The sequence below is a fragment of the Marmota flaviventris genome, chromosome 10, assembly GCF_047511675.1.
Source record: "Marmota flaviventris isolate mMarFla1 chromosome 10, mMarFla1.hap1, whole genome shotgun sequence".
Taxonomy (NCBI): Eukaryota; Metazoa; Chordata; class Mammalia; order Rodentia; family Sciuridae; genus Marmota; species Marmota flaviventris.
Genome location: NC_092507.1, coordinates 11504727 through 11532416, shown reverse-complemented (window position 1 = coordinate 11532416; position 27690 = coordinate 11504727). Strand labels below are relative to the sequence as shown.

Below are 27690 nucleotides of genomic sequence, written 5' to 3'. Positions count from 1 at the left end.
CTGGCCTTCTCAGTGAGGGTTGCAGGGGTCTGGAGAAGCTGGACCCGGGAGCTGGAGCCCAGCTTAGACCTGGGCTGGGGCGGCTGGCCTCTTTCCTGAAAGGAGGGACCAGCAGGAGAGTCCTCCAAGACGGGGAGAGGGGAAAGGGAAGGGGCTGACCCTGTCCTCCTAGGCAGCACCATCACCACATGGATGACTTGGCAGAACAGCTGTGGGGCCAGGTTGTCACCTGTGACTCTACTTTCGGTGGACCACAAGGAGATCTTGATGGTGCCATTTTGATAAAAGCCCCAGAGGAGAGCTATCTTTCCCAAAGACTCATGGGAAGGGGTCTGCGGACTCACAGAGTATCTTCCTGGTCCTGTCTGTCACTTTAAAACTGCAAAGCTGGGGAGCTCCAGCCTCAGAACCACAGTCACAGTCTCACTGGTTATAATACAGATTCCCAGGCTCCAATCCAGAAAAACTGCTCATCTCTGGGATGGAACCCAGGAATCTGCATTTTAACAAGCACCCAGGTGAGTTCTGCTCCCTGAAGTTTGAGAATCTCTGATCCAGTTGGAGGAAGGTACTCTGTAGGTGTTCTCTAAAATGTTCCACGGAGTCCTGGGTGCAGCATCTGCGCCCATCAGCCAAGGTGCAGAGGAAGGATGGACGCAGGGCCTCAGCACCCATGCTCTGGAGGCAGAGACACCTGAGAAGGTGAAGCCAGAAAGCTGCTTCAGAGAGGCTTGCACAGAAGACATTCAATTGGCATTTGTTGAGTTCAGAAAATCACTGAATTGAAAGATATTTTAAAGGATGAAATTGAGAAAAGCACTTTCAGAGTTTAGAAAATGTGAGATTTTCATTCACTTGTCTGTGAGATTGTTTCTGAGTCCAGTAAGGGCGCTCAGCCTAAATGGTTTTATTTTCTTAAAGTTCAGAATTAAGTTTCTGTTCTTCTTGTGCAGTTTGGTCCAGGCAGTCTCCCTTTCTCCCTTTGCAGTCTTGAGGAACCCAATGGAAGAAAAATAGTTCACTTAATGAATGCAAATGACCAGAGGCAGGGTATAGATTGGCATATTTACAGTTAGGTCTGTAGATGTTTAGGTTTGCCAAATTCTTGGTCTTCCTCCCAAAGCAGCTAATTACTTTGAAAACTCTGGCAAGTCTCCACTTGCCCCATCTCATGATTTCTAACGATTCTGCATGAAGCAGGACTGTTTTATTATGGAATGTTTTGCATCTGTTTGACACAGGAACAAACTTAAGAGTGTAGAGATTACGTGAAGGGATTGCTTTCTTGAAAAAACAACTTATATAGATGCAATAAACCTGGGGTTTTGGTTGGGGTTGTTTGGACTGGCTGTGTCTGTTCAACTTTGTGGTCAATTTCCCATTTGACTTGTGTGGACACAGCCCTAGGGAGGCAGGGCAGGCACCAGGATTCGGAGGTAGGGGAAATTCCTTTTCATTTCCTGTTGCATCTTAAAAGGGGAGCTGATCACCAGAGCCTTGGTATGTTAAACTCAGAGCTCAGGAAATGCTGCCTGGAATGGAAGAGCCCTTTAACACCTCTTGGGTTGCTTTTTCTCAGAGCTGTCAGGGTTGGCAGAGCATTGAGTTCCAGCTGCCTGCTGCTGTGACCATCTTGAGGAGGCCTTGGGCTCGGGCCCTGCCTGTGGCTGATCTGACCCAAAGCCAAAGATGCAGGCCAAGGGCATCATTTCATCTGAACTTTCCCCTTCTGAGGTCATCACACTTCAGGAAAAGGACTCCCCCCAGCCCCCTTCACCCCCTAAAACCAAAGGGGAGAAAAGCAAAGTGTGGGCTCTGTGTGGAGACGGAACCTGCAGGAAACATCACTTGCCTCTTTATTAGGGGAAGCCATTTGGAACGACTCTGAGTATTGTGCCCCAAGCATGGGTTCTGGCAGAGAGAAGGGATCTGCACTGGTGACACATTGCAGCGTTTGGTCATGCAGAAAGAATGATCTTCAGGAAAAATCACACCCGCGGCAAAGGACTTTTCCAGAGGCAGGGGTGAGTGAGAGCCAGTTCTGAAGTTCCAGCGTCAGGGAGGAGGCCACTGAGTCATCGTTGAGTGGGGCTCTCTCCTTCCTCCCACATCTACTTGTGTAACCGTCTTTTGGGGAGGGGTGAAGGAATGTTAAGAAAAACAACAGCATTTTGAAAAGAGGTGGGGGGAGAAGCAAGAAGGAGAGAAAGGGGTTGGGAAAGGCCCTTGGGCCTAGGGGAGGTGGCACGAACACTGGGGTGCATTCCGGAGCCTGGCAGCCCTGGGTGGTCCCTCCAGCCCAAGATGCTGGGGAAGCAAGAGGGGTCTGGGGAGGCTGTTAGAGATAAAGCCGACTCATAAAAGGTGCAGGGGCTTCCTGCTTGACAAACACAGTGTGCTAACGAATCAGTGTACTCTGCACTCAGCAGGAAGCCCGTGATGGATTGAGGAGATGCTCAGAGGTCAAGGTTCAGGGACAACACTAATACTCCCTTGGAGCAGTTGGGGTAAGGGCAGAGGAAGGAGTCCTAGGCTGGTTGGCCTCAGAGGCTTTCTTATCTCTTGAAAATCTGGAAGCCAGGCAAAGGGTGCAATGAGGGTCAGCTGGTATCAGGGGCATGATGCCACCCCTGCGGGCGGAGAAAAGGTTATGGGGGGGTCAACGACTGCAGGTAGAAGCCTTGTCTACAGAGCTGCCTTTGGGGTGATCTTGGATACTATGAATTATATTTGAGACCCTCCATGATCTTTCAGATTAGTTCCATATAGCCAGCTGGTCTCTGGCGGGTCCAAGTGATGGGCAGATCAGTGTCTAACACTCGAATGGGCTGGAGAGTATGCATGTGAGCAGGTGTGTGTGTGTGCATGTGTTAGCATGTGTTGTGCAGGTGTATACAGGTGTGCGCGCGCAGGTGTGTGTAGATGTGTGTGCAGGTGTGTGTGCGCAGGTGTGTGTGCGCAGGTGTGTGTGCATGTGTTGGTGTGTGTGTGTGTGCAGGTGTGTTGGTGTGTGTGTGTGCAGGTGTGTGCGCAGGTGTGTGCGCAGGTGTGTGCGTGCGTTCGTGTATGGGGGATACCTTAAAATCCCAGTGATGCTGCTTCTGCAGTGTCCCCTGGACCCCTTCCTAGCTGGTGCTAATATGGGTGGCTGATCAAGGCTTTTCCTCTGGTGGCAGCTACTCTGAGAAGTAGCAGCGCGCTCTCTCCAGGCAATCAAGACACATTGTGTTGGGCACTGGGCGCTGGTCTTGGAACATTCTTGGTTGTAGGCAAGCAGGGGAGGGCAGGCCTCCCGTTGAAGTGTGAGATTTATTGGACCCCCCGCTGCGTGACTGAGAGGCTCTAACTCTTCCAGGGAAGCCCCCTGTGGTCGGGGCTCAGCACTTATTATCCATAATGAAGTGCTTGTATCTGATGCCCCACACCATGCGGCTTCCTGGTTCCACTGCCATCCGCGGCGCCCACTTGGTGCCTGGCCTGAAGTCAGTGCGGAGAAATGTTTGTCCTGGAGGGCCTGAGCTGCCTCGGGGCTGGGGACAGAGTGGGTGTTCTTTTCAGCGCCCCTCCAGAGCATCGGGTGGCCCATTTTTAGGTCTCAAGGTCATTGCCAAGAAAGAGAAGCTGTTAAAGTGACACTTTTCTGCACCCACATGACTCAACAAAAAGGTTAACAGAAGCTCTTAAAATACAATCCTCTCAAATGTCTGTTCTCTGTGTCCTCTGAGGAAGTGATAGACAGTGGCATCAGATAGGGGTTGGGGCTGTGTGACCTGCTGGTCCTTGGGTATCACTGTGCCCCAGAGGTCATTTAAGCACTCTGTTCTCAGCAGACAGGACGGAGGAGGAGTATACAGAAGGTACTGGTAAACACTGCTCACAGGGGACCTGAGAGATGGGGACATTGAAAGGGACACTGTAAGACTAACCACAGTGGGTCCATGAAGAGAAAGGCAGAGTCAGGTGAGAGAACTAGCCTGGTGCCTCGGCAGACACCTGAGCTCAGGTATCAACTAGAGGAAGCAGGTGATGCCCAGAGGGTGCTGAAAGCCGGGGTGCCTGTGGAAAGAGCTGGGTAGTGGAGGCGCATCCCCTTGGCTCGGGCTGGGGGAGCCGGGTCTTCCCGGCCACAGGCTCAGCTCCCCACCGTGCGGATGCAGTTCTGATGGCTGAGACAGCGTGGCGGGTGTTAGGAGCTGGCTGGGCAATCCCGGCCCACAGGTTACTGTGCCTCTTGGCCTATGTTGTGTCGTCTGTACCAGGGAAGTCCTCTCTCCTCCCAAACTACCTGGGAGACTTAGAAAGCGTATGTGAAGTGCTTAGAGCAGCTCACGGCACACGGGAAAACCGAACATGCTCTCCATAGTGGGGACAGTGATCATTTGATTTCCTGCAAGCATCATCTAGTCAGCTGAACACAGGGTTGGCAAATCTGGCTCACTGCCTATTTTTATAAATAAAGTTTTATTGGAACATAGCCATGCTTATTCATTTACCCATCATCCTCCATGGCAGAGCTGAGCAGAGGCAACAGAGACCCTACGGTGACAAAGCAAAATGGCCTCTTATTAGAAAACGGGCTTTTGTTATTTGTCCCTTTATAGAAAAAGTGCCATCCCCATCTTCACAGATGACTAGAAAACCAGCAGTTTCATAGAATTTGCTGAAAAAGACGATACATTGGAGCAGTTAAGGGGAAGAAGTCTGGATGCTGATCCCTGCTCTGTGACCTTAGGCAAGTTACCTACCTACTCTGGACTTGTCATTCCATAGGCAAAACTGCAGTGATACATGTAGTATTAAGTGGGATCCTGTCAGCACAGGGTCTGATGCTGGCAAAAGCAATATAAAAAGTAGCTACTATTGTTAGTTATTAAGTGTCAACTGCCAGAAGGCACAGAGAAACTCCCAGAAGAGGGTCATCGCTGCCTACAGCTCTCTTTAGAGAACACCCAGCAGTGAGCCTGTTCAAAGCCAAAATATATGTGAATGTCAAAACTGAGCTCTAGCTTGCGACACACCCAGTAACGATTCCAACTCCCTTTCAGTTAAAGCAGTAGATCAGAACAGGAAAGGGGGGAGCCAAGGTCAAGGCTACAGCATCTAGCATAGTAGCTTCAGTGCCCGGCACATAGTAGGCACCCAGTATTCACTGCCTGAAAGAACGGAGGCTGGATATGTAACTGTAAAGGTGATTTGCCTGTCAAAGAGCCCCTTTGATCTCTGCTGAGACCACAGTTAGTCGGAAGAAAAAATGTCTGCTGCCAGTATTTTAGGGTCTGAGGGAGGAAAGCGGTATGCTAGAGACGAGAGGAAACGAAAACGAGCAAGCCGCCAAGGCTTCCGTTGCAGGACGGAGGCAGTGCAATAGATTCCTGGGGAACAGATGGGCAGAGAAAAATATTTTAAAGGCAGAAACAGGCTCACAAGGTCATGAGTCGGCCCAAAATAACTGGGGACACTGAGCAGACAGATGCAGGCGGTGCATCTTGATGGAAACGAGGCCAAGCTGATAAGCGAGATAGTCTCCCCTCACCGGGCACCCGACCTCCTGCCCGGGAGGCCTCTGCATGAGAAAGAGGGGCTTCAGCAGGTATGGGGCTTCCTCTGATCCTTCCCGTAGTGCTCTGATTCCCCAAGTCCCTAAAAAATTGGAAACCACTGCATTTCCCGGGAGCAGGTTTGGGAACGCAGATCCAGGAGCTATTTTTTTCCCCCAGACATTTCATGACTCTAGTTTCTGCAACAACAGGCACTGGTGATGCTGCCAAGCTGCCAGAGAAGGGCACCTTATCGTCACAGTCACGACTCCAAGAACCCGAACCGGTTACTGTTGGCAAGGGCGGAAGGAAGTCCTTTGTCGTAGCTTCTTGGAGGAGCAGAGGAAGATCAGGGATTTCGAGGGATCCTTGTTGTACCTTGGTCTGCGCCCTCTCCCCATAGAGAGGTTGCCAGTGGCTATTCAGAACCACCAGTGGGGACTGTGTAGCAGTGTCACAGTGAAGGCTGCAAATAGCAGACACTCCACCAGTGGACACCCAGAGGAGCATGTGTGGGGAGGAAAAGCAGGTCCCTGAGTGCCCAAGCCAGATTCTTTTTTGCTTAGACTTCCTCATTTCCTTGAAATAACAAAACTAATTCCCTTTCTGCCTATGGGCCACAGGAAGTTTCTGTTGTTTGCAATCCAGAAATCTTGTGTGATACAAAGGGTCTTAGTGGAACCCAAGGGCAGGCATTGGAACTGCCTTCACAAGGAAGGGAGCTAGGAACCAGCAAGTCATTGGGAATCAAGATAGCTTTCTCCTCCTGTGTCGGCTGGGAACATATTCAGCTTCCAATAACAGAAACTGGATGTGGGCAGATTGTAAAGCTCCAGATCCCCACTCACATCAACCCTGGCTTTGACTGATGAGGTATAAACAAACACAAGGCAGGTAGAGACTTGAGGGCTGCTTGTGCATCAGGGCTGGCTCTCACTGCCATGTCTGGGGACCTGTGACCACTGCCGCACGAGTGAGCCCCGTCTGGCCTGCTGGTGGTGACCAGCTTGCTGAGCTAAGACAAGCTGTTGCAGCTGGAGGCCCCTCTCACGGGTTTCTCAACCTCACTACTACTGACATTCGAGAGGAAGGGATTCTTTGTGGCGGGGTGTTGTTTTGTGCCTTTAAAAAAAAATCCCATAGATAATAGTAGCACCCTCCTGCCCCAGAGGTGATAATCAAAAATTATACCCAGACATTGTCAAATGTCTCCTGGGGCAGGGGTTGTCTACCTCGCCCCTCCTTGAGGTTACTGACCTAACCCATTTGTCCGCCAGTGACCAGGCATGAGAATAAGGCCACCCTAAACCATCCAGCTCCGGCCAAGCCATCCTAGATGGCAGAAGTGCCCAGCTTGATCCATGGACTCATGAGAAATAATATTTGTCATTCTGGGTCAATAAGTTTGGGGTGTTTTGTTGCCCAGCACAAACGTTCCCAGGTGACTCGGTGGCTTCAACTGGTAGGGGGCTATCTGTCCTACAGTACAAGTACAGAGGTGAGCAGTTCTGCACTCTTGCGGCACCCCTTGCTCTTGTCTTTCCGGTCTACTCTCCTTGGTGGGGGAGCTCTGGCTGCTTCTTCTTCTTTTTTTTTGGTTCCCGGTGATTGAACTCAGGGACACTTGACCACTGAGCCATGTCCCCAGTCCTATTGTGTATTTTATTTAGAGACAGGGTCTCACTGAGTTGCTTAGCATCTCACCATTGCTGAGGCTGGCTTTGAACTCACGATCCTCCTTTCTCAGCCTCTCGAGCCGCAGGCGTGTGCCACCAAGCCTTGCTGGCTTCTTGCTTTTTATCTGATGATCCCCAAGACAGTTTGCTCTTGCACCAAACCTGAGCCCCAGGACCAAAAGGGGGCAGGGGGCAAAGGGGCAAAGCTTTCTCCAAGGGAAGCCCTCCTGGGGCTTTCCTTTATGTCCTTGGGCAGAGCTCACACTGCGGCCTTGCTAGCTGCAAGGGAGGCGGGGAAATCGAGGGCTCAGCATTCAGCCTCTGAGGCAGGATACGCTCGTTGGCGCCCCCTGGTGCCTGCAGCACCCGCTCGCTCGGGGGCTCCGGGTTCCTGGTCTCTCTACTCTTTGCAGCTCCGACCTTCTGTTTCTGAACACCGTGCTACAGGAAAGGTCCTCGCCAGCCCTGGAGTGGCACCTTCTCTCTCTGCCCGAGCTCCACCACTGTCCTGAATGGCACCCTAAGGGCAGAGATGCTGATTGGCCCGGCTGGAATTAGGAGGGAAATCGGATTGGCCTGGCTGGGGTTGGGTAACTACCACCCAGCCAATCAGCGACGGCCAAGGGAGCCGCTCCGGGGAGGGAGGGGCGGGGCCGAGGAGAAGCCGCCTCCTTGGAGGAGTCAGGAGAATAAATTGCTCTTCGGAGGTGGCGTTGATAGGCTAAACCTTAACACGTTCCTTTGAAAGAACTAAAGTATGGGGATTCATGAAGCCATTGTATATATACCTGTTCAACAAACAATGGATTTTTCACACAATTTGGATCTCAAACTTGCACCAGCTCCTTAACCAAGCGATCTGTTCTGGTGCTAGAGAAAAACTTTCTTTGGACTTTGGAGATGAGGTGCGGTTTTCATACTACCAGATTCCTCTTCCAGTTTCTGGAATTTTCACCTTTTCAAGGTCACTGACTTTAGATCCCGCCCTCTGTAAGATTCGCCTTCTGGGGGAGATCACATAAAGAGTTCATGGATTTCCCCTGAGGGGTGTGTGTGTGTGTGTGTGTGTGTGTGTGTGTGTGTGTGGTGCTGGGGATTGAACCCAGGCCCCTGGGCATGAGAGGCAAGCACCCTGCCAATTGAGCTGTATCCCCCGCACTCCCCTGAGTTTTAATTGGTATTAATAAGACACTTGGTTTTAAAACATAAAAAATATTTTTATTGTAGATCTATAGAATCAATCCTATTCATGACTTCTGGTTCTTCCCCTTCCCCCAACACAAGGAAGGCAGTGAGAGGACAGGTGGACAGAGAGAAAGCAGGCCATGGGAGAAGCAGAGACGGAGCCTGGGCAAGGAGGGTCCCTCCCAACACCAGGCGAGGGCCGTGAGGCCTCCTGGGCAGTGTGTGTTCTCTGGGAACTTGGTCTGTCCTTGTGGTCTGGGACTGGAACCACTGGGCCATCTTGATGTGGCAGAATGGACAGGATGAGATGGAATTAGAAACTCGGGTTCAAGACCAGTTCCTGAATTTAAAGCTGTGGGATTCTAGGCAGGTCCGTGAACCCCCCGGGCTCAGCTTCTCAGCTACAAAACGGGGAGCACAATATTCTTGACCTCCTTGGGCCCAGGAAGGATTTAAAAAGTGTTTTGAAAATTGCACGAGAGTGCCATAGGAATGTTAGTTGTTATTATGGAAGCAATTAAACTGATTGGCATTCTAAATTTATTACAATAAAGTCAGCTCTAAATTCCCTATGGCCTGGCCCAAGAGCCCTGAGCTTCCCCTTCTGCCTGATTCCAATGACAGTCTTGGATTTTCTCCACTATGGGTCTCCCAGAGCTCCTTTAGGGTGTGATGTCATGACCCAAATGTGAAACTGTGTCATTGTACATACCAGACTGAGGAGTCTAGGTTACAAACATACTTTCACATACCTGAGTTTGTACATATTCATAGTTATTAAAAAAAAAAGAACCCCTGTTCCCCCACACTCTCAAATACATACTGTGCAAAATACCAGTCTAGAAAGTCAAACGCTAGGGTAAAAATCTTTAAAGTCCTACATAAAATGTCTTAATATTTTGACATGGAGGAGTCAAACCGACTCACGGAGAATCACATGAGTCTGGGTGAGACGACATTGCTCTAGTTCCTTCCACCAGGCTTAGAAAACAACAGGCTCTGGCTGGGTTTGCTGGATGTCTCTTTTTTCATCTCTCTTTCTTGGTCCATCTTGGAGGTGGCTTTTTTGGCTCCAACCTTCAACAAGCAAGAGGCACAAACTCTATAATTGCTGTGAGATCCCAACATGTTCCACCCAAATGGTTTCATTTGATTTGGTAACCAAAAGAAAATGTCACACACACGCGCGCGTGCACACACACACACACAGATCAGAGCAAGGAGGAGATAAAATGGCTCATCATTATCACACTATCCATTGACAAGCTGCATTACTGTTTGGGGTGTGCCCTTCCAGCAACAGCTGTGGCTGGCCCCTTTTACATCCTTGTTTCGTGGTCTGGAAACCAGGAACTGTGTATGGTGAACACATTCGCAGTGATGCAGTCTCTCTCCATGGGCTCTCACTGCATGAAAGGTGTCTTCCATCTGAAGGTTTGGAAGGAGAGCGTGCAGACTGCTCAGGGGAGCACCCTGTCCTGGAAGGAGCATCCGGACAGTCAGGATCTGACTCTGCTCCCAGGTCTTAGTTGCTTGGTCCCTTGTCACAGCTGGGCTTTTTAGAAGATCCCTCCCAGGACTTGGGGTTGTGGGCTCTGACATGCTATTCACCCCCTTCCTGTCACATGGCTGGGGACAAAGCCATCAGAGGCCTGGAGGGGCACAGAGGACCAGAAGTGTGTGTGTGTGTGTGTGTGTGTGCGCACGTGCATGCGCTAAGTTCTTTTCACTTTAGGACAGGTTTAAAAGTCCCCTTCTGAGACCTGGGCCAGTGGCTGAGGGTCTGGAATGCCATTTGAGAACCTGCCTTCATCATGTTGGGCGCGGTGGCACACGCCTGTAATCCCAGCGGCTCAGGAGGCTGAGGCAGGAGGATCACAGGTTCAAAGCCAGCCTCAGCAACAGTGAGGAGCTAAGCAACTCAGTGAGACCCTGTTTCTAAATAGAAAATAGGGCTGGGGATGTGGCTCACTGGTCGAGTGCCCCTGAGTTCAACCCCTGGTACAGCATCCCCCATGCCAAAAAAAGGCTGAGAACTCTCCAAATAAATATTGGTTTGAGTGACCTGGGGGGGAATGTCATAAACCTCTCCCCTCTGCACAGCCTTCCCTTTATTTGATTTTCAATAAAATTGCTTGTCTGCGAATGGTTTTCGAGTGCCCGAGCCCTGATGGGGGGTGCAATGTTGGCTGTGGGACCCAGAAAGTTTGTTAAAAATAGTCCCATGGGCTGGGATTGTGGCTCAGCGGTAGAGCGCTCGCCTGTGCGGGACCGCGTTTGATCCTCAGCACCACATTAAAAAAATAAAGGCATTGTGTTAAAAAATAGTCTCAGGTCCTGTCAGCCTCCACCCCCAGATCTGCCAATAGCTTGGACCACGGATTCTCTCTTCAGTGTGACAGGGAGGGGCAGCAGAAGGCAGACTGGGCGACCTGACCCACCCTGGAAGAGGTGGTGGCTGGGGCCTGTGAACCTGTGTGGGGGGTGGAGGGCAGGGGTGGGGGGGCGCCCTGGCAGAGCCCAGCCTGGAGAGAGGCCAGAGCACCACCATCCCCCGCTGAGGTTTTGGAACCACAAGCCTTCCCCTGAGGACCAGAAGCCAGGCTTTAAACAGTGACACCCAGGTGGAAACCCACTCAGGATGCACGGGGTGGCTGTTCCAGAAAACCACAGGCCTGGGCTCTAGCGAGCTCCCTGCCCATCCTGCAGCCTCCTGGTCGAGGCCCTTGGACTCTGAAATAGGATCCTGGGCTCAGCCCTCGGCCTTGCCCTCGGGGCACCGTGCCCACAGTCACTATCTAAGTGGTGCTTGTTTTGACCTTTAAAAAAATGGTTCCAGGCTGGAAGCCAGAGGGGCGTGGATTTTTATGTTTTCATTCTTCTAGAGCCTGTTTCTCAGCCTTTGCCTTTATCTGTCCCTCCCCTGTGGATGTTTTTTGCTAATCCCTCCCACTCTATGAGATTTTAATATCACAGATAGCACTATGCGTGTGCGCATGTCCCCCCCCACCCACGCACTCGCACATGTTGAGTAATCCTCACCCCAGAGTTTGGGACCGATGTGTTTCAGGTTTTAGATTTTCCCTAGTTTTAGAATAGTTGCATACCCAATGAGATATCTTGGGGATGAGACCCAAGTTTGAATACCAGATTCATTTATGGTTCATATACACCTGACACACATGCATAGAAGATAATCGATACAACATTTTAAATATTTTGTGCAGGAAACAGTTTCATAGTGTGGAATTTCCCACTTGCGGCATTACATCAGCACTCAAAATGTTTTGGATTTTGGAACATTTTGAGTTTGGGACTTTCAGATCAAGGACATATTTGTGCTTTGTATGTAAAGAATAAATGTTGGCGGAGTGTTGTGGCACATGCCTGTAATCCCAGAAACTCAGGAGGTTGAAGCAGGAGGATCGCAAGTTCAAGACCAGCCTTAGCAACTTAGTGAGGCTCTGTCTCAAATAATAAAAAGGGCTGGGTGCTGGGACTGTCGCTCAGCAGTAGAGCACTTGCCTAGCACGCGTGAGGCGCTAGGTCCGATCCTCGGCACCACATAAAGATAAACAAAGGCATTCTGTCCATCTACAATTACAAGAATTTTTAAAAAAATTAAATAAACAGGGCTGGGATGTGGATCAGTGGTAAAGCACCCCTGGATTTAATTCCTGGTAGGAAAAAAAATGTTGACTCCCTTGGGGGGACACTGCCTCCGTTGAATGCATGATTGTCCTGGACACATGGTCGGCAGCTGCCACATCACGGGCTCTCAGTAGGTGTCTGTCGAATGGATGAGGGACAGGACAGCACCTCTTTTTGTTCACTCTCCCCTCCCCTGTGCCCAGCACCCTGCCTAGCCTCAACTGGGTACTCAATAAATTTCTGGGTTTTTCTAGAAGACTAGAAACTAGATTTTCCTCTTTGGTATACAACCCGCACACAATTATAAAAGATTGTTAGCTGTAGGGAAAACAATTTAATGAATGGCATTGTGAAAGACAAACAAGAAGCCACGGGGCCTAGACAGAAAGTTCCAGAAGCTCGCTAGAGAGGGAGACTGTGATGAGTGGGCCAGTTGAAGGGGTGGGTCTCACATGGCCTGTCTTTTCTGAGGTGGTCATGTGGACTCCATCACCTCAGGACTCCAGGCCACCCACGCTTTGTAAGGAACCTGAAGACACCTTTCTGCACCATGGAGATCTAGACACGAGGCCTGGCGTCCCTGGCAGGAGGGCTGGAGGATGGGACGCTCATCCGCACCTAGTGCAAGCGCCAGCTGCTCCCAGCTCCTAACCCTGAGGCGGCCTTCACAGCACAGAGGCAGGACGGTCCTGCGACTTCAGGGCCGACCCCACAGCTCAAGGAAGCCTTCTGCCTTATCTCAAGGTGTCCGCCTGCCCGGGGTTTGTCCTGTGTGTGGATGAGCAAGTTTCCAGCCTCCCTCTGTCCCACTTTGCAGGGTAGCACAGTTCTCAGAACTAGGGGACCCTTGGGACGCACTCTGTCCTGACATCTGCTCTGAGCAGTAGCTACCTTCCTGTCTTAGGACAGGGGGATCGAGAACCGGCTTCTGCTCTCACATGGAGTATCTGATTTTTTCCAATGAGGATTTTACCGTCTCAGCATAACTGTGGTCTTCTGTCAAACATATTTCCTCTCACGTTCAACGGAAAGGTGCTGATCTCTCCGCGAGCTCACCTCTGCCGCGCAAGGCGGGCATCTGGCTGGGGCAGTTCCAGCATCAAGGCCGAATCGTGAAAGGTAACGGTTCAGATTTCACAGCCTTGATCCTCAGCTCTCAAGAAAAGGGCATTCTGGAGGGCACCTCCTTGAAAATCAAGCCACACGCCACCCAGATGGGATCAGCGATGGCCTGGATGGGACACCTGAAGCAGGGCCAGAATCACTGACCTGTGTCAGACTTGCAGCGGGCGCCATCGGGGGCTCTGGAGGGGTCAGTCTCTGCAGCAGGCACCTCATCTTAAGTTGGGACAGTAACAATGCCCGTCCATAGGGTGTCGTGGAGTTTAAGTGAGACGAGCCATGGCCTGTGTCTGGCTCCATGCCTGGCACATAGTAGGTGCCTGGTTCAGCACATGGGCTGCTGCTGTCACCTGGGTACCCTGCTGCTGACCCACTGTTTCCTCTCTTCTCTTTCTGGCTCACCTGGAAATCTGAACTCCGCCTCGTGGCCTTCACCATCTCTATAAACGCTCGTCTCTTCAACGTGGAGAGAACAGGGCCACCTTACACTTAGGTTCACCTCTCTGCTTTTTGTTGCCTCAAAGAAAATGGATTCTTCTCAACTTTTAGAGTCCGTTTGGGATGCTGGGGCTTCCCTGGCCAGGGGGTGATGATGACGCCTCCCGGGAGGGGTGTGGCTGGGGACAATGGCCCACCTCCCCGACGAGCCTCCTGGGGATCTCTGTTCAGATTCCAGCTAGGAGCAGGCTGGTCGGCCAGGGTCCCCACAGAACCCTGCACTCTCCTCAGGGACCAATCTGCTGCAGCTGGTGGCAGAGCCTCCCAGAGCTGGACGTCCCCAGAGGGGGTCTCTCCTAAACATCCCCATGGTGTCGGTGCGAGGAACTGTCAGGGATCACAGCCTGTTTGGAAGCCAGCACCCCAACTCTGGGGCTTGCTATTTCCTTGGGGTTTGATTTGCAGTTGCTGACCCCGGGGTCCTCAAGACCCTGCACCTCAGGGGCAATGCCCAGGGGAAAGAGACTCCCGAGGCGCTGAGGACACGACAGTGAGCCAGCTGGGCCTCCCTTTCAGGTGGTGGTGGGTGAACGTATGGGGGCACCTGGGGAGGAAGTTCCAAGAGCCCCGAGCTCACCCGAGGGTCACCAACCAGATGCTTCCAGGGGCCAGCGGTGCAAAAGAAGGGGGTCAAGTGGGGGAGGCAGCAAACCCAGGAGCAGCCTGTGTCCTTTCTAAGAGGCCTGGGAGATGGTGACTTGTGAGGTTGGTCACCACCATCTTCCAAGTTCCTCAGAGAGGCCAGAAATCCAGAGTATTCTGTGGAAGGGCCCTCTTTTGAGATGTTACTAAAAACAAAACTACAGACCAAAAAAACCAAACAAAAAACCCACCCAAACTAGAAAACACCCCGTGAGCCAAGAGAAGTGCATCTGTGGCTGCCGTGTGCCACAGCTACCGCGAGTCCCTCTCTTTGGCAACCAGTCGGGGCCCAGGAAGCACTTGTTGACAGGTCCCAGGTGAGACCCAGGGTGCCCCACTCACTCGCATTTCAGAATAATAGTTTTCTAAAGTAGAATAAGTGCGTTCAGCACAATGCTTAGGACCTGGACTTGGACGACCCAGTCTAAGTAAACTCTTGGCTGCTTCTCTGAAATTCAAATGTGGCTGGGCATCCTGGTTTACTTTTCCTCCCAGTCGGGCAACCCTACTGGGCTCTCCCCAGGCCTTGGAGGAAGGCCCTTTATTGGCAGGTAAAACTGGTGAAGGGGAAGCTGCTCTGGGGCGCAAGGGTTGGGGTGCCCAGGACCAAGGCTTCAGGGAACTGGAGTCTGAGCACTGCTCAGTCCTGGACTGAGTCCAAACAGTGGGCTGCTGAGCTCTGAAGAGCAGAGCCTGGCCACCCGCAGACCTGCTTTTACAGAACTTGACTGGACTCGTGGGATGTGGGGACATTGGTCTGTCTCAGGGAACTTCCTCAGACATGGCTCGGCTGACACTGTGTTGCTTCTGCACTGTGGCCATTTTTAGGAACATGGTACATTATGCCACAGTGTCCCCTCTGGGGGAGTGCCCAGTGTGGTCTCTGTTCTAATGCTTGTGTGCATCCCACAGACACTGTGAACTGGAGGCCTAAGTGGTTTTCCCTCTCCCATTGGCTGCCAGGAAGCTCAGAGGCACGTGAGGCTCCCCTTGGCAGGTGTGGAAGTCATTAACAATCGGGACTCCATTCCCATCCTGGATCCTTTTATGCCCACTTTTCCTGATTTATTTCATTCCTAGGACAGGATTCTTGGGGCTCTCATGCCTCCCTTCCTTTGTCATGAGCTTGTCAGCAAGTCCCCAATTCATTTAGTGCCTGGGATGGTGCCTCTGCAGCCAAGGCACTCTCGAGTTCCCTCTCCCCTCGCCTCAACGCACTGGGGCAGACACTTTTGCTGGTCTTTTCGGTCATTTGTTCAAATATTGGGCAGGGGCTGGGGCTGGACAGGGATTGGAGTGGAGGTGTGCGATGTCCCTGGGACGTCCTTGGGGTAGCACGGCTGGCATTTATGCTTCATGGGCTCTTACCCTCTGCAAAGACTGAATCTAGTTTGTGTCTGGCTGCCTGAGCAGAACACCTTTCCATACCTGCCGCTGATTCTCTTTGAAGGAACAGTTGCAAGGTGCTGAGTCTTTTGCATTTCTGTTTTCAGGATCCTCTAAATGTTCCTGAGTGAAAACATCATGTGAACAAGAGTGTTTAGTATGTCCTCGCCTGTACCAGTCGGGGACACACCTCTGGCATTTCGGGGAGACGCTGGGATTCACTGGAAGGGGTGGGCAGAAGTGGGGCCACCCTTAGCCACACACTGCACCACCCCACCCACGTTTTACCTTCTCATCTTTGCAGGGGGATCGGGGGGAGCCTTGCCGAGTCCCCCAGTCCATTCCAGCCTCTACAACATCTGGAATGACCCCGGGATACCTAGGGTCACTCCTTGGTCAAAAACACACGGGAATACCTGGCCCAGGAGAACCTTGGAAAATAGTGAGTTCAACAGAATGTGAAGCTGTCGATGGTGGCCAGGGAACGTGTATCTAGTGGCCCTTATTTGCTTTGGGTTTTATAAATATGCTCTCATCGAATCTAACCTTATGAGCTAGATACTGATCTTTACTGTAAAGACTAGGGATCTGAGCTAATTACATTGGGAGGAGGCTGGGGGCTCCAGCCCAGCTGAGACCACCTGGCCAGCTTTGATTGGCTGGAGCCTGGGAGGGGAGCTGGGCGGCTTCTCTGGCTGCAGTGGCCTTTCTCACACTAAAACCCTAAGGAAGGTCTGAGAAAGGGCTGCCGCTTCCCAAAGGGCAACTTCTGTGCATGTCAATGTTTTCTATTGAAAATTCCGGGCTTAACCCATTCACAAGAAAGTCTCGGCTCTTTCTTGGCCATGGCCCTGGTTGTATTCACCGAACAGAAAAGAGAGCCTTACAAAGGAGCTGCCAGCTTCAGGGGACCAGGGGAAAGTCTCAGGGCCGTGTGGACTCATCAGCTGGCGGGCAGTTCTCTAAGAAACACAGGAATCGCACCCCCCCACCCGAATTGACATTCTCACCCACAAGGAGTTGGGTAAGGAGTCTGCTGCCTGCCAGAGGCCACTTCCCCCACGGTCCTGGGAAGTAGGTTCTGTTGTCACAGTACTGTTGAGAAAACTGAGACATAGGGGTGAAGTCATTTGTCACCTGGGACACTGCTGCCTTATCTAGAGATGTGGAAAGTGGACGAGACTTGTGCTCCTGCCCAGCCAGGCATGATCTCCCCTGGCCTCAGTTTCTCCTCTGAGGGGCGGCTCGAGGCCTCTGTAGGTTGGGCTGTCACTGTTACCCTGTCACCTGGAGAGAGCTCGAGGGACATCCCAGAGTTGGGAGGCCCAAGACCAGGATGTTCTCTGGAAATGTCTGGTGCGGAAGTTTCCCCACATATTATAGCAAGTCTCATTTGCACCGTCAAAGGGAAGTAGACGTGTGATTCTGGAAAGTTCTGCTTGGTGAAAAGACGCTTAACATTCAAACTGCATTGGTGTGTGTGTGTGTGTGTGTGTGTGTGTGTGTGAGAGAGAGAGAGAGAGAGAGAGAGAGAGAGAGGCGGGGGGGGGGGGACTGTTTTGAGGCTCCAGGGGAGCAATCCAGTCCATCTTCACGGACAGGTGCTGAGATGTTATCCTGGAGACTTTGAAAGAGCTAAGGCTCCTTGTGAAAATATTAAGTGTAACACTTAAGAAGAAAAAAGTTCTGTTTTCCTCTAATGTGCATTTTAAAAATGCAAGTATGCTCCTAGGTAGGATCTGATGGCAAGACAGATATAAACAGCTTCCCTTCAGAATCCAGCCAAACTGTAGAATTTGTTACTCACCCCCCACCCCACCCCAACTGCTAATAACGAATACCTGGCTGGGGTAAGCGCCCGCGGCTGAGTGCCGGGATGCCCAGATGAACACCTGGAGCGCTGGGGCTGCAGGGTTCGGGGGGAGCACAGTGACCAGGGCTGGAGGGAGGGTCCGGGGGACCCTGCTTGTGCTCCTGCGCAGCCAGGCATGATCTCCCCTGGCCTCAGTTTCTCCTCTCTGAGGGGCAGCTTGAGGCCTCTCTAGGCTGATGTGAGCGCCTTGGGAGGGACCCGGCAGCCCTTCCTGTCCCATCTCCCTGCTCTGTGGATTCCGTGCAGGGAGATCCCCAGCTTTCGCTCTTCTAGGGGTGACACAGGTTTCACTTGGCCGGTTCAGACCTTCCGCCGTGGGAGGCTGGCCGGTGCCAGGCTGGCAGGGCTGATTGTGTGGAAGAGGCCTTGTGAATAATGCATGCGCGCTGATTATGCAAATCCCCTGTCCCTGCACTCCACCCACGCACCACAATGGGCTTTGTGGGGCCCTTTGCTGTCCTGTTCTGTGGCTGCTGTCTCTGCCTGGGGGCTGGGGCTGCCAACCCTGGGGGGCACCTCGGGAAGGAGCGGGCTCCCCAGAGGGCACATCAAACCACATGTCAGACAGTGGCGCTGCCCAGCTTTGCTGGCAGGCTCCGTGCAAAAGGACACTGTCTTCCGCCCGAGGAAGCCCCGTGACACGCGCATGTGGGGCCTGTGATGTTTAATTCAGAGCAGGGGATGCTGGAGACAGCGGGTCTGGGCTCCCTCAGAGCTTTCCTTCCCAGGCCGGTTTGCAGAGTGGGAGGGGGCTTCTGGGAGCCGCATCTGCACCAGATGCTGGGATAGGAAGGGGGGGCCTTCTAGGGGAGCCAGCCTCTTCAGAGCTCAAGCAGGTGACACACAGTGTGCATGTGCACGCGCACACACACACACACACACACACGCACGTGCGCGCACACGGTTCTAAAGTGAAAAAGCTAACCATTACCAGGGGGCCCTGAGGGCCGGCCCAGCACAGGGCACAGGAACCAGGGCCAGAGACATCTGCAGCCAGGTCCTGGCTACTGCGTGAACTTGGGCGAGTCTCAACTCTCTGAACTCAGCTGCCCCATGTGTAAAATAGAGACCCTCGGACCAGCCAGGCAGGACTGTTGGGCTTGGGAGTGAACTGGATCGTGAATGCACACCACAGGCAGAGCCCTGGCCTGGCCTGGCCTGGCCGCAGAGCGAGGTTCCGCTGAGAAGAGCTGGCCCAGTGCCCAGGGAGTGGCCGAGCTCTGCTCTAAACCAAGGTCTGTCTAAAGCTCTTCTGCCACCTTCCTTTCTACCAGTAAATGTGTTGTGCATGCCCTGGACCCTCCCGGGGCCACCGTCTGCCATTTCTAAGGGGGCAGCCTCGGGGGCTCCGCCCCAAGCAGAGGCGCCTCACCTTCTGCTGCCGGATGGCCCTGTTGAACCTCTTCTCCTGGCTCAGCTGGTGCTCCGTGCGCTCCAGGGCCTCCTTCAGCAGGGCCTTCTCCTCCGTCTCTTTGTAGATGTCGTCCTCCAGCTTTGCTACCTGTGACTGGTACATCTGGACGGACACTTTGCTCTGCCTGGGCACATGGAGAGACAGACAGGGTCCCTGGTTCCCCTCATCGTCCCCACTCATGGTCCATGTCCTCAGATCAGTGGCCCCTCCCAGTGCTCGCACATGGGGCTGACTTAGGAGCTTCCTCCCAAGCCCGAGACAGCACAGGGATTTGGGGAGCAGAGGGCAGCACACACAGCTCACGGGCTGGACGCATGCAGCCTGGGGTGGTCCAGGCTGTGCTCCCCACTCCCAACTTCCCTGGGACACGCAACTCTCGGGGACGGATGGAACCATCAGAGCCAGACCAGTGAGTCAGGGAGGCTGACAGCAGGTGCCCTCTGCCCTCAGAGCGCACGGAACACAGGAGCCGAGTGCTCCAACTGCAGCCTTTTGATGGACAGACTCACCCCGCTGGGCCTGGCTGTTGTCCCCCCAGCATTTCAGCCACTCTCCTCTCGGGCCTCTGTCCTGTGCCAGCCCCAGGGGTCTGCTGCCTGTGCTCGGCTGGAGGGGGCCAGGTGGTACCTGAGCCGCTCCACGTCCTGCTCGTAACCTTTCAGCAGCTCCTCTTTCCTCTGCAGCCGGGTCTTGAGCTGGGTGATCTTGTCAAACACCAGGTCCAGGTCCCTTTGTCGCAGCTGGTTGACCTTCTCCCTCTCTTTGGCAGACAGGTGTTTCATGGACACGTGACCCGACATGTCTTTGATGTTCATCAGGCTTCCCAGAGTCCTGCTCATGTCCAGGTACTGCAAGGAGAGCCAAGGGGCCTCAGGGGCGGTGCCCGGCCCCCAGCTGCTCCCAGAAGGCAAGTGTCCGGTCTGCTTGGCCACCCTCTGCCACTGCAGACGGAAAGCGGGCTTCGTTTGCCCCGTAGCCACTCACGCTGGGCCTTTTTGGGACCCCCCTCGCTTTGCTGGCTCTCGAGGCGTTGGACTGGGCGGTTTCTGAACCGCGTTGGGGCGACAGACAGGCCTCGTGGAGTTTTAGAATGACCAGGGTTAACAGTGACCCCAGGGCCCAGGCTTTGGGAGGGGCCCTCGAGCTGTGGGTACACACCAGTCTTTCACTGAGATCCAAAGCCTCGGTGACATCCGTCTTATCTGACTTCTCCAGGGCGGAGCTGGTGTCCGAGTTGGAAAGGCTGTCCTGGAAGGAGAGAGAGAGACACGGCCGCTCCACCCTCCATCATGGGAGTCTCCAGCCGGAAGCTGCGCTCAGGGATGACAGAAGCGTAACTCAGGAGGCGACTCTCATTTCGGTTCCTGACCACTCAGACTGGACTCCTGGCCACTGCTTTCTAACGAGGACCGTGCTCCGACCCTCAGAGAAGGCTGTGCAATGTGTTATACATGGCTCGTCTGCTCTGATGGCCTCTGTCTTCCCTCTAGAACAAGGGCTCGCAGTGGGCGTGACTCTGTCCCTTCCCCTGGGACATTCAGCAATGTCTGGACACCCTTTTTGCTGTCACGTCTGAGGAGGGGGAGTGCTACTGGCATCTAGCGGGAAGAGGGCAGCGATGTCACTACACATCCTGCCAGATGCCGGCCAGCCCCTCACAGACTGGGCAGGAATGATCTGCCCCAAATATCAGTGGTGCTGAGGTCGAGGGTCCCCATCTGGACAACAAGCGCTACAGGGACCATGTCACTGTCTGCTCACTAAACTTCTCCTTGTGCCTAGGGTGGCACCTGACACCGAGTGGCCTGGTATGGATGGGCACAATGTTGAATGAATGGATGAAGGTTACATAGAAAATGTCCCCTCTCCTTTTATTAGAGCAATTGTTTCATGCAGCAGAAGCGAGGCCTTCGGAAAGCATGGGCAAGGGCTGTCCTGGTGGAGTGTGCGGCTGGTGGCCCAGGCTCCCTGCAGGCTCTTTCCTGGGATGACACACTCGCTGAGACCCCCGTAACTGCAGGCTGCTGAAAGCCCCTCCCCCAAAGCAATGGGGAAGCCATCATGCCACATGGGGAGTCTGGAGAGCCACCAATGGCCACTCCCAAGGTCCTCAGAACCAGATGGGCCTGCAGTGCTTGCTACGAACATGGTGGACATTTCACCCACAGCATCTGCTGCACCGCCCTGTCACCCTCTGAGATGAACAATGGAAACCCCCACTATAAAGTAGAAAGGCCAAATGTGACAGTGACAGGAGGGACATATTTACCTACGTCAAGTGGACATAGTTACTAGGGTGAGAAAAAAGAGGGTCTGGGCAGAGCTATGGAACCTTTGTCCATTCATTCAACAGTTTGAGCAGATTGGCTGCAGAGAGAACCCAAAAGGCACCGTGGTGTCCCCAGCCCTCTGGAGTCCTTGACCTCCAGGCTCCTCCTCCTTCCTTCTCTGCAGACTAGGGGGCGGGGGCACCTGCCCGGGGTACAGTCCTGGCTCCTCGGTCTTTACCTCTGTGACCTTGCATGAGCTACTTGACCTTCAGAAGCCTTAATTTTTCATATCTCCAAAATGGGAACAATAACAACAGTGGTGCCCAGGCTGCCGGGAGGGGTGGACGGAGTAACGCCCGTGGACGGAGCCCTGGGCATCGTCAGCTGTGCGTCCTCCGTGCTTTTCATTTTAATCACTGCCCGCCTTGGAGGACTGAGGTTCTCAAGGAGAGTGGGGAGGTTTCTGCTGTGTGGTGTCAGGAGTGGGCCTGGTGGTCACCTCCCAGGGCAAGGTCACTCTGGGAAGCAGGGTCAGGCTATGAGGTCTAGTTGACCTCCACACCCAAACTCGGAGAAGGAGGGTTTGATTTTATCAAGAAAACCAATTCATTTCCAAAGACATTCATCCTGGACTCTAGGAAATGTCACAAAAATCTTTGGACGGAATGTCGGCCCAGGCAGGATGGCCTCATTATTTCTTCCAGAAGCCTGTGTGGGGTTCAGACCCAACTGTGCAGCAAGCGGCCACTCAGAAGGTCTTGTGGTTGATGGTGACCTTGCTGCCCGTTGTCATGTGCCCATGGTGCCCAAACACCTACGTAGGGTTCAAGGGCACCTTCAAACCACCTCTGAAAATCCTGGCAACCAAGCCTGTACCCCTTTCAGAAGGGCAGTTTTCCTTGAACACTACTATTTAACTAACATTGAACAGTGACGACAGCTGTCATTTGTTAAATGCGCACTGTGAGCCGGGCACTGGACAGGATGAACTCCTTGGATTTTCATCATCATTCGACAGCTGGGAAATACAATCTCAGAGAGGTTAAGAGCCTTGCCCAAGGCCACCCAGCTTTCAGGCTGGGATTTGGACATGGTTCCCTCTGACCCCTGAACTTGGGTCTCATCACTGTTCCCTGCTGCTACCTCTTACACGCCCATGCTTTTTAGTTGACAGGAAAGGAAACCTGAGGCAAACTCGGGTCATAATGTTACGAAGTGGCCCACTGAGCGCTTCTGCCCCGGAGGACCTGGTGGGTCGAGGGCCTGTGTCTGCCCTCACGCCCACCCTCTTCGCGTGCCACTTCACCGCGGAGACAACGTTTCTTTGGTTACCGCGTGGATCTCTATTCTTGAGGGAGTTGGCAGGTTGGATTTTGTGTCCACTATTATTTTCTGGATGTTTTTCTCCATTCTGAGCGTCTTTAATTCTAGGAACGATTCATTCAGGTGGTCCTTACAATCTATAAGAGAAAGAATGCAGACTCAGGACGGGGCTCCTCCAGCGAATCCCCACTGCTGCAGTCTGTGGGACACTTACCACGGGGCTGCGAGTCCTCACGACCTCCCTGGCAGATGGGGACACTGAGGCCTAGAGAGATTACATGGCCGGACCCAGCCGCGGCGGCAGCCACACAGTGTCAGGGCTGAGGCCTCGAGGGCGAGCTTCCAGACACAGGGACGAGGACGGGCTTGACGTGGGGCTTCAGGCCTGAGCCAGCGCCCCTGGTGCCCCGCGGGACAGTAAGCTCCCAGTCTGGAGACGGCCCCTTCCCCTGTGAATGGGGTCTGCTAAGAGATTCCCCGACGCTGACCCTCAGGTAGTGAAGTCCATGACAAAGTCTCCTCCCGGCCACAGCGAAATAAGGAGAAGGAGGACAAGGGTGAGTTTTCATGATGTCCTATTTATTTCATATGATTCTGAGGTCACGGCCGGCCCATCTTTCTTTGTGTCATAAGGTCCTTCCAATTAGGAGGTGGCGGGGACTAGAGAGGAGGGGACTTACTGGAAGAGCAGGCCTTCTCTAGTTCTTTGATTCGCGCTCGGAGTTCTGACAGGGCCTTTTTCTGTCGCTGAATGACTTCCTCGTGTTGGGACCCTCTGCACTTGGCCCCCAGGTCACTGAAAGACTGCTCCTGGAGGACAGACAGTGCAGACAGAGGCTTGGTTAGGGATCGGAGGACCTGACAGCACACACACGTGGGCGCTGCCCGTGCAGCAGGAGCCTGTGGCTTAGTACTTTGGGGAAATACCATCGGAGATCAGCAGAGAAGGAATTTGAATTTTTCATTGCAAATACCAGTCACATCTAGGAGGATTTCCGACTTTCCTACCTACTTAGCGACGCTATAAATAAAAGATCCCCTCTATTCTCCTTCCCCATGTTTTATTTCTTCTCTTCCATGCTCTATGCCTGGGTTTCTGTTCATTATCATTCTGATCTTGTTTCTGTACCATTGTACCAAGGTCTGCTTCTGCAGGGGCGTTTTTTTTAACCTTTTTTTTTTGCAGTGCTGTGGATGGAACCCAGGGCCTCTCGTGTGCTAAGCCCTTGCTCTACCACTGACCGGCACCCCAGCCCCAGAGTGGTACTTTTAGTTGAGAACACAACATGCTCTCTCTTAAATTGGACATAGGATGGTTGTCTCCTATTGGCCAGGGGCATCTGATAGACTGACTCTTGGTGGGTCACTCTGGAACAGCACCTCCAACAGGACTTCCTGTGGTGACAGAAATGTTCTACACCCTCATCCTCCAATATGGCAGCCACTGGCCACAGATGGACCCTGTCAGACAGCTCGGGGCTGTGGCTGGGTTTACTTAGGGATCAGACAAAGAAGGGTCTTCTTTGTCCTGTAAGGGTCACGCACCCTTTTAAGATTCAGAAAGATGCAGGGTTCTTTCCTCCAGAAAAATGTCCCCTACACACAAACATCTACATACAACTTCCAGAGGTCAAGGACCCCCCACTCCCACCCCAAAGCCGTCATGGAGTCCACACAGCGCTCCCCTAAGGGGGCAATTCACTCATCATTCGTTCGTCCCTTCATTCCATGCTTTTTTTTTGAGCACTTCTGGGTGCCAAGACTTGTTCTAGTCTTTCAAGATTCAGCAGTGACACAACTGGCAGCCTGCCACCAGGGATTTAGCATCCTAATGTGGGGAGACAGACCACGAGGAAGATAAGGAAGGAAAATATGTGGTGGGCAGTGATAAATGTTTACCGGATAATTAAGTGGGGACATGGGATGAATACTGGGGACAGTTTTCAGCTGTAGATGACTTGTACGGAAGGCCTCATCCAAATTGGTAAGAAATCGACAATCTGGTTGTTTTATAACTATTTTTAAAATAGCAATCTTAGTTTATTTCATACTACAAATAAAGATATAGGAGATACCATATATAGTATGAAGTGAACCAAAATTATTTAAAAATTATAGGCAGATATTTCTATCATCTGCCTCGATTTCTTTATTCAAATACGTGTCTATCAAGCTCTCATTACCTGTCTGTCTTCCTACCTTTCCACCTACCTATCCCCCTACTGCCCTGAGCTCATGCCAGCCCCTCTGTAGGTACTGAGTGAGACTGAGAAGCGGACAGACAGACTGTCTCTGGGACAGATGGGTGACAGACATGTAAGTATTCTAATTCCAGCAAGTGAGAAGTGCTACCGTGAGACACAGCAGGCCTGGGGGAGAGGAAGGGAGACCTTCGTCTGTTCCTCTTTCTGTGATGACTCTGCCTATTAAGGGTCTATGTGACAATGAGTGCATGCCAGGCCCCACGCTGGCTGCTCTGGCCTTTGGGGTTCAAGGTCTAAGCCTCCTTCAAGATGCTCACTGGCACCATCTGAGGTCTCTTGGGAATGTCCCCCAACCCTGTCCCTGCCACTTACTCCTTCACCGTCTCGTTAGGCCCCAACAAGATGCCTCCTGCAGAGGCCTCCCTGACCACCAGATCCAAAAGAGCCCCACCCCACCTCGATGCTCCCTGCCCCAGTCCTGCCGTGCGGTTCCTCAGGGCGCATGGTCCTGCCGGACATTCTACTCAGTATTGTTTCTTTCCATCTCTCCCTTCCTGGCACGTAAGGCTCCGTGAGAGCCAAGTCTGTCCCCTGTGGAGACCGTGGCCCTCGGGGCTGAGCAGCCCGAGTGCACCGAGGCCACAGCAGGAGCAGGAAGGCCCTTGCCCAGCGTCTCTGCCTGGCAGCTGAGGGCAGGGCCACTCCACCAAGGACCTGGCTGTCCTTGGGCCAGCTCTGGCTTGTTTATGGGCCGCCCAGTGGGTCCACTTCCTGGGCCTGACTCAGGCCTCACTCCTCTCTGGGACAGTGGTTTCCTGGGAGTCAATGACCTCCAGTGATCTGTCCCTGCCTGCACTGAGGAGGGCAGGAGTGCTGAGCTGGGGGCCAAGGGACAGCTGTGGCAATAGACTGCTGCCACCTCTGCTGGCCTGAGGTGGGTCAGAGCACCACGTGACCCTCCCTCATGGCCTTCTGGGAACTTCTATATTGAGAGCGGAAAGAGGTTCTTTCTCATACAACCCTGGAGCCCTCTGACCTGCTCTGGCTTCAGAAACAGGAAGTAGCGGGGAGAGGAAAACCATTCCAAGAAGAACAAATACTTTCCCCCTTTTATCTTGCAGACTCCCTCCCCCACCCTCCTAGGCTCATCCTGCCTCATGCTGGAGACCCAAAATCCCAGACATTGCCGCCAGCCCCGCAGTCCAGCAAACACAGGCAGAGTCCAGGGAACCTGGTGTGGGCTGGGCCCTGTGTGCATTTCCCTGTCTCTGGCTCAGGGCCTGGCATACAGGAGGTGCTCAACAGTTGTTGACTGAATGAATGGCTGGGTACTTGGGCTGCCTGGTCGTGTCTCCCGCCCACCTTTGCCCTGAGCAACAGGAGCCACATCTGTCGCAGAGCTCTGGACAGCAACTGGAGCCAGCGCAGTGGGGGCATCTGGAGCCCTATTGTCTGAGCTGCCGTGGCCCGGGCTCTCGATGCCTGTCAGGGGAAAGCATCTTTGCTGACACATTTGGCCCCATTTCCAAGGGAGAGTCCACAGCCTGCTCTCTGGTTTTATAAAGCCACGGGGAAAGGATGAGTGGACTCCAGGAAGCCAGGGCTTCAAGGAACCATGGCACCTGACCATCATGGAAACATCCCCGCACCAGCCTCAGGGTCAGAGTGAGGGCCAGCTTCAGGGACCACCGGATGCAGGCTGTTGTCACTCAAAGACTCACTCCCCACTGGATGTGCAGCTGAGACTTGTGGGCTGGCAAAGATTCCTGGGTGGTTGTGCACAGAGGTGTTATCAAGAGACAGCCAGGGGGCGTTAATTGTGTGGCTCTTTGGGAAGACAGTTTGGTTCTATGAAGCACAATTGAGGAAGTCCTTTGGATCCAGCAGTTGCACATCTAGGAATGTGCTCTACACACGCACGAGTACACTAACTACAGCATCATGTGAAAGAAGCAACCTAAATATCCATCAGCTGGGAATTGGTTGGAAAAAGGGGCAAAATGGAATTCTATGAGGCCACTTAAAAGAATGAGGCAGAACCTTATATACTTTCTTGAAAATATGCCCATTAAACAGTGTTATGTGAAAATAAAAAAGTTGCAGAATATATATGGTTTGATACCATTGGCAAAAAAAAAAAAAATCATCTACTAAATAAGTTTACGTATGTAAGGGTTTGTGCGTGTATTCACACACATGTATAAGTAAAATCTATTTTTCAGCCACTCCAGGAGGTGGGGACTGTCATTACTCCCAGACAAGGCAACTGGAGCCCAGTGACCACCCCAAGGTTAGTTTCTAAGTGGGGGATTGGGGATTGGAGCCCAGCGGACTGGATCCAGGCTTGACCTTCAACCACTACAGGTTCATGACTTATGAGGGTGTGGTGGCCCCGTGGGGAAGAGCTGATGGCTTCCAGCCTCAGGTGACTGCAACCGCAGGGCAGATTCTGGGTTTTCACTTCATACATTTCACACAGGCAGGCAATACTTTTGACACTTAGAATGAAAATATTTTCAAAGGGAAGGAAGCCACCACTGGGCTCTTGGGAGCAAGTCCCGCCGGGGGCCCAGGATCCATGGAGGACTTACCTCTTGACTGCTCAGGAAAACACTGGGGTGCATTGGCTCAATCTGCACAGAGATGTCACACTTCTGGGTGGCGTTCTTGGCTTTCTCCTCCTTCTCCATGCTCAGCTGGAGTTTGTGTTTGTCTTGGGAAGCCCTAGGGAGAGAGGAGATGTTGCCAGGGCAGCAGGCCAGCCGAGGCCCAGGTTCAAGTGCTTTTGTGTACTTTAGGGGACCTGGAAGTGGCCTGTTTCTACAAGTAACTGGATTCTCCAAGACCTTGAGTCTCCCGGCCCCAAATTTCTAGAGAATTTAGTTTCAGGAGACTCTAAGGATGGTGAC

General features: G+C 52.9%; 1 protein-coding gene and 1 long non-coding RNA gene across 6 annotated transcripts in view; one reads left to right on the top strand and one right to left on the bottom strand.

The window, feature by feature from the left end:
• Positions 1 to 26886, top strand: part of LOC114105421 (uncharacterized) — a 34935-nt gene extending 8049 nt beyond the window's left edge. For 3 of the 5 annotated variants that reach the window (XR_011708760.1, XR_011708758.1, XR_011708757.1), the window contains 3 exons: positions 19754 to 19891; positions 20200 to 24893; positions 25903 to 26886. This is a non-coding gene — a long non-coding RNA (uncharacterized lncRNA). The remainder of the gene's footprint in view (positions 1 to 19753; positions 19892 to 20199; positions 24894 to 25902) is intronic. The other 2 variants (XR_011708759.1, XR_011708761.1) reach the window with 2 other exon arrangements.
• The window catches only part of Fhad1 (forkhead associated phosphopeptide binding domain 1), a 117256-nt gene continuing 98719 nt past the window's right edge, over positions 9154 to 27690 (bottom strand). Inside the window, exons 25-33 of the mRNA XM_071617369.1 lie at positions 27373 to 27505; positions 23258 to 23387; positions 22587 to 22714; positions 20143 to 20232; positions 19612 to 19832; positions 18943 to 19108; positions 15740 to 15820; positions 13574 to 13627; positions 9154 to 9475 (exon numbers count right to left, since the gene is read on the bottom strand). Coding sequence (XP_071473470.1) covers positions 9362 to 9475; positions 13574 to 13627; positions 15740 to 15820; positions 18943 to 19108; positions 19612 to 19832; positions 20143 to 20232; positions 22587 to 22714; positions 23258 to 23387; positions 27373 to 27505 — 1117 coding nt within the window. The 3' untranslated portion in view covers positions 9154 to 9361. The remainder of the gene's footprint in view (positions 9476 to 13573; positions 13628 to 15739; positions 15821 to 18942; positions 19109 to 19611; positions 19833 to 20142; positions 20233 to 22586; positions 22715 to 23257; positions 23388 to 27372; positions 27506 to 27690) is intronic.